Below are 9,599 nucleotides of genomic sequence, written 5' to 3'. Positions count from 1 at the left end.
GTTTCAGGCCAGCTTGAGTCGGTTGATACATGCTCGCTCTCTTCAGTAATCGGAGGAAGTAAGCCAACAGGTAAAACTGGCTTCTTATATAGTTCTCGAATTATATTCAAGTACTTGCCCTCAAAGTCCTCGCAGCTTCTCACCAAAATAAAGCTGCTTTCCTCGATAACCTTTCCTATACGTTGGCCGCTGGACACTCCCTCTGCATTCTCCTTCGTGTGTGGTTTGGTGTCGCTTTTTGGACTGGGAAGTTGCTTCCCACCCTTGAGCTCTGCTGGTGACCCCATGTAGGCCAACATGTAAGCTGAAGAAACGCTGAAAAACGCAGTGCTTACGCCGTACTTGACAGCAACTTCTGAAATTCTGTATGCAGCAAAGTCAACAACTATCAGATCTGGAATTGCCTTCTGAAGCAGATGCTCGAATGGCTCAGCTAACGTGTCGTATGCTTTCTTCAGGAACGGCATTTGTGCAGGCTGGATATCTATGCTGGCCTCACAATTCTCCGGTAGTCCGTCAACCGGCTGCATTTGGATCTCGAGAAGCTCCATCTTGGCTGCTAAAGATGATGGGATGGGAGGAAGTCTCTGCAGGTTTCGTGGGGTGGAAACATATGAAACAAAGATCCCTTTTGCTGCGAATTGCTTCGATAACTCAAAGAAGGGTAACATGTGGCCAAATGCCAGCCATGGAAACATCATTATATGGTGAGTTTTTGCTTCCATTGGCAATATGATTAGATGAGTTATTTGTGATGTTCAAGATAAAAAGATGGTTGATTTAAGTATTGCCTTGGCCAACTATATATTACAAGTCGCTAGCTTTTCAACTATTGTGGAATGGCCCACCAGCAACCGTACATGTTACCTTTCTCCTCCATAATGGTGGAGAATAGATGGGCCATGGCCAGGCTGTGATAGTCATTTGTAAAACGTGGAGATGAGAGGTACTATCAAGTTGTAGAGTGTTTGGTTGAATAACGTCAATCCATTGGTCTGTTGAGAAAATGGTTTATGAGATAGTGAGTGTTTGATGACCTTTTAAAGCCCTTTATTACACTTGTCTCCTTCCCACCCTAATTTGGCGCTACTCACACAAGTACAACTTCATTGTTAAGGATTAACAAATACTACATCTTTTGAAATGTTTGTAGATAGGAATATTTTTGACAAGTTTCTTTTGATTTAGTAAGACGGTTACCAGAATCAGTTAGTTTGTTGTTACCATTTTAATCTACAATGTGTTGCAAATACCATGAATCAGATTATTTGTTGAGTTTCTTATTGCAGTAGCATGGCCATTGGACTTCTTAATTGTATTCATGACTGTCATCTTTGCCTCTAGGTATCGAAAGTGAGTGTCGACACAAGTATTTTTGGTTGACGATGGTGTTGATCTCGGAGCTTTGAGGCGGGATTTTTTACAAAAACTGACTTCTTCAGACTAGGTTAGATTAGTGGTCCTAATTTCCGATATTTGTGTTAATCTCATGTTAATTGTGTTTGATCATTTGAAGGCTGATTAGTATTAACAGCAGCCATCAGAAAGTTGTGTAGAACTTGACTCTGTATCCTCACTTATTTTTAATTTGGATGAAGGTGATTATTAAGTGATATTAGAGTGTAGATTAACCCAGCAACGCTTCAACGCAAGTCAAGTACTCATATACGTATGATCAAATTATATTTGAACCTTTCAAACTAATGTTTGAAAACTTTTTATGCAACTAATTGATATAAGTCACATTTTTTTATCACCACTTATACAAAGATCTTAAATGCAACAAAACAAAATCTTGATGATTTTGAGAATTTTTAATCTGCATAAGAATTATGAAAGAGTTGAAGCTTCTGAAGAGGAAAAAAAAAAAAAAAAAAAAAACTCAACCATTTAATACTACCAATTCAAAATGATAAAACATGGCAGAGATATGTTTCTTTGAAATAATAGTAGATATTTAAATTATGATATTGGTCTATTAGGGGAGGGGTCAATTGCTAACTAAACCTTTAATTGTAACTAAAACTAATTTAGAACCATAAGATTTGTAGAGATCTAGTGGTTTATAAATCGTCATGAGTATATTCGTTTTATTATTATTTAAATTTAAAAAGATAAGAAAACTATCATAATTAAAGTTTTGAATTAAAATGTCAAGATAGTGTATTAAACATATCAATACTATTCATTGAATATGACATTTTGCTGCTTTTGAAAAATATTTTTCAAATTTTGACATCGGAACATATTCAAGTGAGATCTCGTTAGAATCCTTATAAAATTATCTTTAATTATTGTAAATAAGTTAGTTCATAGTAGTACTACTAATCTGTAATTTTGATAATATAATATTATATTTTAGAGGGAACATTAAGTTCACGAACTTTGCCAAAATATCATTTTAGGTCCATAAACTTTGAAAATGGAGTATCATTTTAGGTCCATCAACTACAGGTTAATATCATTTGAGGTATTTTGAATTTTTGTTGGACGAAAATGCCCTTAAGACCTTCAAGGTCAATTTGGACAATTTTTTCGCCAATTATCTTGCGTTAGAGACATAGAATCCAAGAATTTTTAACGGTAAATTTTTATATTTAAATTCAATTTAGATGTTAATTGATCTCCATTTTGAAATTCATCTCCGAATGACAATCTAAAATTAATAGCTATCTAATTTCAAAACAAATAAACTAAATAGAATTCACTCATCACCTATAGTAAGTTATTAAAATGCAGTTTAGATTGAAAAAATAAAATAAAGTATCAAGTCCCAATTCACTATCATTAAATAATTAGCCATCTCATAATTGAAAAACTAACACATATTTTTTACAGCAAATTTAATTATATTTAAATTCAATTTGGATGGTAACTAAATAAAATAGTGGAGTAATAAAAAAATTGTTTGACTCTAGGTCTTTGACGCAAGATGAGTAGCGAAAGAATTGTCCAAATTGCCTTTAGAAGGCCTTAAGGGCATTTTCGTCCAGAAAATAATCAAAATACCTCAAATGATATTAACTTGTAGACTTGTAATTGACGGACTAATACTTTGACAAAGTTTGTGCGCCTAAAAAGATATTCCTTTTGTATTTTAAAACTGGGCTGAATAGAATTTGATAAAAAATTATTGATGACTATTGTTCATTTTTGATTGAATTTCAAGTTTTCAACCACCTGCTGCAACTCTCTATTTCTTGGCCAACCAAATTCCCAAATACATCATCCATAAATCCCAAGATAGAATCCTCAGACAAGAAATCAAACCTTAGCCCATCTCAAATGAGCCTTCCCACACTATACTCCAGCTTCCCCACTACTCAGAGATGCATTCAGCAGCCATAATCGTCACCCCCATCTCAAATTATCCTCCAAGAACTCACCTTTTCCCCCAAAATATTCAAATTTCCCCGCCACAATTTCTCGCTGCAGCTCATCCCTCAAGAAAAATGGCGTTTCTCGGTGGATTAGCCTCCAAAATCAGCGCGGTTGGTGATCACAGCGGCGCCGGATCTCAGACCCTGGCGGAGTATATGGGGAAAGGCGGCGCAAACGTCGGCGATGAGCTGGTGGTGCTGTTCACTCATTTGGAGTATGCTTGCAAGAAGATTGCTGCTCTTGTGGCTTCGCCTCTCAGCTCGAATCTCGGCAAAAGCTCCGGCGCAGGAGCATGCACTTCTGAGAGAGATAAGCCGAAGCCGCTCGATATTGTGGCGGTGCGTTTTCTTGTTGATTTTGATTGTTTAATGTCCCTTTTGTTGTTTCTTATCATGAGGTTGCTTAGGAGATTTATGTCTCTATGAAATGTTGATTACTAGCTTGCTATTTGAAGTGATGATTATCACTTCGAAATTGTGGATAATGACTTGTTGCAGATTTGATTAAAAGAAGGGTTTGTGTAATTATGATGTAGACATAGTGTTTGGTGTTGAGAGAGTTGATATCATTGATTACTTTTGGCTGTGTTTAGTTGGTGAAACCCTTTCTTTTCTTTAATTAAGCATTAAAGGCTTACACGTCGACTTTGTTCCATCTTTTTCATTGTTAACATTCAGTGGGGAGGGATTTTTTAAAAAATGCATTTTTTTATTGCAGAATGAGATTGTGTTGTCGTCTTTGAAAAATTTGGGGAAAAGTTGCAGTGAGGGCCCTTTGGGAGGAAGATGATGTTCCTGTTTGGCTTGCTGATGATGGTTCCGTTTGTTGTTGTGTTGGACCCCTTTGAGGGTTTCCCCGGGAACATTGATGCATCTATTCCTACGGGAACGATATTTGGGATTTATAAAAAATTTGGGAGGAACTTCGATCATCTGCCAATAGAAGAAGGGCGTTGTTGAATTCTCTCCAGAGTGGAACTGTTTTATTGCCTCTGGCTATGCCCTTTTACTCGTCAGCTACGCTTCTGTGTGCCAGCTTGGCTCAGGAACACATGGTTTCCCCTTTGGATCACTGACAGGAGACTTCACCCTTTGGCCCACCCAGACATTAAAATTCCTCCGGGGTAGGGAACTTCGGGTTTTTGTAATCAACTTTTAAAAAAGGAAAACCCCTTTTTTCATCTAATAATTTCATTATGTTTTTTTTGTCATGTCGGGGCAAATATACTCTGTAAATGATGCTCGATATTTTGTTTGGGCCCGGAAGGTTTAAGACGGTATAAAAGATACTGAAAGGGGCAAGGAAAGGGAAAAATCCTAAGAAATATTCAGCCAGATATTTTCCTCTCTTGTTGCTGATTTTCACAGGACACTCTTATATGGTGGTATTCGAGGGAACCCCAAAGGGGGATCACCTTCGTTTTTGTATACGGTTTAAACCCTCAGTTTCCCGGGCCAGCAAGCAGGAGGTAAAGGGGCCGATGGTAAAGGTTAGAATACTGTCTCTTCAGCCTGTGAAATTGCACCAGAGACTTCCCCCTTTTTTGGGAAACCCCGGGTGATATAGAAGAGTTAGAGAGTTATGGAGATGTGCAACAAAAAATAAACCCTGGATATGATGATAGAAAATGATTTTTTTCTTGTCTGTTGAGTCTTTTTTACATGGTTTGCCGCCATCTCTACTGTACATTCTGTTTAAAAACCCCCTTTTATACCATGTGCTAAAGGTTTTCTGAAATCCCATGAATGTAAGTAAATTTGAATTATTTAGCTATTCTTAAACTTTTCAGTCGAAAATGCAGCCCAAGTTTATATGTTCGTAATTTTCATAGAACGATACTCTCCTAATGAAGAGGTGGAAGCAAGCTTGGACTTCAGGTACATTGTTTTTTAATTTTCGAAACTATCTTGTATGACAGTAAAATAGACAGAGTTAACATTACTCATTATCAGGTTCGATTTAGTTTCTAGTTTGCAGTATTCCTTGATAATTCCACGAGAGACCAGTATAACATTTAGAAGCTAGAATATGTTGTAGTTGGTGATACAGAACCTGAAATAAAAGAAAGATAAAGGAAAGACATAAATGGCATCACAACTACTATTGGCACTTGACCTGACTGTTCTTCTTGGTTCACGGTGATTGCAGATCTTCGTGTTTCACTGGATTTTACACTTACTCGTTATCTTGATGTTTTTCAGATGGTCGATGAATTTGTTTATATAACTATCTTGACTCTCATGATTGCCAAAGACACTTTTCAGCTCTGCAGCCTTCAGCCTCAACTGCTCGCCTTCTTCTTCCACCAGAACTCGTCTTAAGGATTCAGCAACGACGTCCGGCTAAAAGAACTATCTGTGTTCCTGGGAACTTCATATCCAGCTTGGTTTTCCACTATGAGCTTAGCAGTGAGTCCTTGGTCTGATACGAAGGGAGAAGAATTAGCGGGTGGCCATGAGCAAGGGATTCGACACATGTTCCCCAGCCCGAATGGAAAAACATCCCCCGATTGCTGGATGGGCGAGTATTCTTTGTTGAGGCGCCCAACCGAGAACAACGAGACCCTGGCTCTGCGTCACGGCTGGCAAAACCAGGAGGCAGTAAATCTGAACTATCCACACCTTGTGGCTTCCTCAGAATCCAGAGGAAAGGTAACCTCGAAAGCTCAATTGAATATGCTAATTCGTGTATTTCCTCGAGGGCCATCTTGTACTCGCTCCCGAACCCTACGAACAATACTGACTTTGGTTCTTTCCCATCTAGCCATTTGCAGGTGCTGGCCCAGCTCGAGTCAGTGGATGCCTGTTCGCTCTCTTCTGTCATCGGAGGGAGTAATCCAATAGGTAAACCGGCTTCTGATATAGTTCTCGTATTAGATTTAAGTATTTGCCCTCGAACACTTCGCAGCTCCTCACCAAAACGAAGCTGCTTTCCTCAACAACCTTCGCCAAACGTTGGCGCTGGACACGCCTGATACATCAGGTACGTGCGTGTTGCGCATCATCCGATCCGGTGGCTTGGCGTGGCATTCAGGACCCGGGCGTTGCTTCCGCTCCTTGAGCTCAGCCGGTGACCCCAAGTAATCCAGCGTGGAAGCCGTGTACACGCTGAAAAACGCGTGCTCACGCCATACTTGGCCGCAACTTCCAAAATCCGTATGCAGCAAAGTCAACAATTATCAAATCCGGCATTGGCACTGCCTTCTGGAGCAGATGCTCGAATGGCTCGGCTAGCATGTCGGCGCTTTCTTGAGGAACGGCGTCTGCGCTTTCTGGATATCCATGGTGGCCTCGCAATTCTCCGGTAGCCCCTCAACCGGCTGCATTGGGAGCTCGAGAAGCTCCATCTTGGCTGCTAAAGATGATGGGATGGGAGGTAGTCTCTGCAGGTTTCTTGGGGTGGAAACGTATGAAACAAACATCCCTTTCGCTCCCAATCGCTTCGATAACTCGAAGAAGGGTATCATGTGGCCGAAGGCCAGCCATGGAAACATCATTATGTGGTGATTTTTTGCTTCCATTTTTCTGTATTGTTTTCTGCAGACTTGTGCTTTGCAGATCTTATGTAGAGATGTTGACACCCTTCAGTTTATTTGTGTTTGGAATTTTATATTTACTAGATCGAGATTTTGTATTCAAGTATTGCCATGGCCGGCTATATGATACAAGTAGCTGGTTTTTCAATTATTGAGGCATGGAATTTGTACGCCACGCCTCTTTATTTGTACTTTTGCAGAACAGTGTTGTTGTAACTTTATGACATTGAATACATTAATCGCACAAGTGACGACAACGAAAAGGGCGGTTGTTGTTTTTTATGCTTTTACTGTATCGATTTATGCATGTAATGATCGATATCAATCACAATGAGTAAACATGTCAAAAAATAAAAGAGTGGCCTTCGATGTGAACGAAAAGGATATTTGTAAGTACTGCTTTTGCTATAAATTAAGTTTTTCACTTTGTGCAGTCCATGATCAACTCATGATCGCACATTCAAACTGTTTTGGTTTAGCTTTGTCCAATTCTACTTTCTCGTTTGTATATCAAGACATCTCATTCTTGAGGACTTGAGGTGTTATTAATGATTGTTGCATTGGTTGATTGGGAAGAAGTTGTATCCCTCAGCATTATTGGATAGAGAAGAAATTGTATCCTCATTATTTCCACGTAATTCTTTCTTTTTTTTGGATAGATAAATTAATTTTGGTTTATTTATCATTATTTTTTGTTGGGATTTAGATGACACGGCTGTATTATGCCGAATTCGAACTCATGAATATAAAGTGTTTCTTCGTAATTCCAAACTAGTCCTATATCTTAGGAGTGATGCAAACTTCGAAATTTCATCCAAAACAAACATATTGGATCGTAATTTGCTGGAATATGTTGTAGTGGTGGTACAGAACCTGAAATCAAAACAAAGATAAAGGAAAGACATGAATGGAAATGCAATTACGGTGCTCTTCTTGGTTGATGGTGATCCAGTTTACACTTGCTTCTTTATCAGATGGTCGATGAATTTGTTTATATAATTATCTTGACTCTCATGATTGCCAAACACACTTTGCAGCTCTGCAGCCTTCAGCCTCAACTGCTTGCCTTCTTCATCTACAAGAACTCGTCTTATGGATTCAGCAACCACGTCCCTACTAAACGAACCATCTTCGTATCCAGCTTGGTTTTCTGCTATAAGCTTAGCAGTGAGTCCTTGGTCTGATACGAAGGGGAGAAGAATTAGTGGTGGCCATGAGCAAGAGATTCAACACATGTTCCCCAGCCTGAGTGGAAAAACATCCCCCGATTGCTGGACGGGCGAGTATTCTTTGTTGAGGCGCCCAACCGAGAACAACGAGACCCTGGCTCTGCATTCGGCTGGCAAACCAGGAGGCAGTAACTCTGAACTATCCACACCTTGTGGCTTTCTCAGAATCCAGAGGAAAGGTAATCTTGAAAGCTCAATTGAAAATGCCAGTTCGTGTATTTCCTCGAGGGGCATCTTGTACTCGCTCCCGAACCCTACCAACAATACTGACTTGGGTTCTTTCCCATCCAGCCATTAGCTCGAGTCAGTGGATGCGTGCTCGCTCTCTCCAGTCATCGGAGGGAGTAATCCAATAGGTAAAACCGGCTTCTGGATATAGTTCTTGAATTAGATCCAAGTACTTGCCCTCGAACTCTTCACAACTTCTCACCAAAACAAAGCTGCATTCCTCGACAACCTTCGCCAAACGTTGGACGCTGGACACGCCTGATACATCAGGTACGTGCGTGGTGCTCCTTCGTCTGAGCTACACGAGAAGGAAAAGGGATCCAATCCGGTGGCTTGGTGAGGCCTTCAGGACTCGGCCGTGGCTTCCCATCCTTGAGCTCAGCCAGTGACCCAAAGTAAGCCAACGTGGCACCGTGTAAACGCTGAAAAACGCAGTGTTTACGCCATGCTTGGCAGCAACTTCTGAAATTCGGTATGCAGCAAAGTCGACAAGGATCAAATCTGGGGTGACCTTATCAAGCAGATGCTCGAATGGCTCAGCTAACATGTCGTGTGCTTTCTTCAGAACGGTGTTTGCGCTTTCTGGATATCCATGGTGGCCTCGCAATTCTCCGGTAGTCCATCAACCGACTGCATTGGGATCTCGAGAAGCTCCATTTTTCTGTGTGAGTTTCTCCAAACTTGTGGCATGCTGTCTTATATAAAGAGAGACATTAGATCTGTTATGTGCTTCCCTGGTCTTTTTTTTATTTAATTTTTTTTTAACTCACGAAACACAGTTTTGTAATTTCGTGTCGAAAAGAAATATATCTCACTTAACGATAGAGGAAAAAAGGCAAAACTACAAGCTTACAACTAGCTAATTTTTTAAAAATGTGGCATTGAATCTGAACCCCACTTCTCTATATTTATATTTTCATTTGCATAGCAAACTGTATGCGGTCGATTCTACTTTTAAATGCTCACTATCTTCCGCAAACAAATAACTACTACTACCTCCATCCCCCAAAATTTCGTACACTTTGATCCAATGCGTTTAAAGAATGAAGAAATAAAAAAGTAAGGACGCGGCCTTACTTTTAAAGATAGCTTTATAATAAAATGCGAGATTTAACGAGTATAATACGCCACTACCAAAATGAGTAAGAGTAAGTGATCAAATTTTCGGACTGACCAAATAAGTAAACTGATCAAATTTTCGCGACAAAGAAGATATAAATTAATGA

At 39.7% G+C, this 9,599-nt stretch overlaps 1 protein-coding gene, 1 long non-coding RNA gene and 1 pseudogene across 2 annotated transcripts; 2 read left to right on the top strand and 1 right to left on the bottom strand.

Moving 5' to 3' along the window:
• Window positions 1–29: 29 nt before the first annotated feature.
• On the bottom strand, window positions 30–725 carry LOC125199074 (UDP-glycosyltransferase 91C1-like; the record flags this gene model as incomplete). Its single annotated transcript, XM_048097238.1, has 1 exon — window positions 30–725. A coding segment is annotated over exon 1 (696 nt), but the record flags the coding sequence as incomplete, so codon positions are not given.
• Window positions 726–3,152: 2,427 nt separating this feature from the next.
• LOC125199073 lies at window positions 3,153–5,012 on the top strand (annotated as a pseudogene).
• Window positions 5,013–5,898: 886 nt separating this feature from the next.
• On the top strand, window positions 5,899–6,340 carry LOC125199076. The gene is made up of 3 exons (XR_007172523.1): window positions 5,899–6,032; window positions 6,145–6,224; window positions 6,289–6,340. It is a non-coding gene; the product is annotated as an uncharacterized LOC125199076 (long non-coding RNA).
• The last annotated feature ends 3,259 nt before the right edge of the window (window positions 6,341–9,599 follow it).

This window comes from Salvia hispanica, unplaced genomic scaffold (genome assembly GCF_023119035.1).
Source record: "Salvia hispanica cultivar TCC Black 2014 unplaced genomic scaffold, UniMelb_Shisp_WGS_1.0 HiC_scaffold_370, whole genome shotgun sequence".
Classification (NCBI taxonomy): domain Eukaryota; kingdom Viridiplantae; phylum Streptophyta; class Magnoliopsida; order Lamiales; family Lamiaceae; genus Salvia; species Salvia hispanica.
This window is presented reverse-complemented; position numbering and strand designations above follow the sequence as displayed.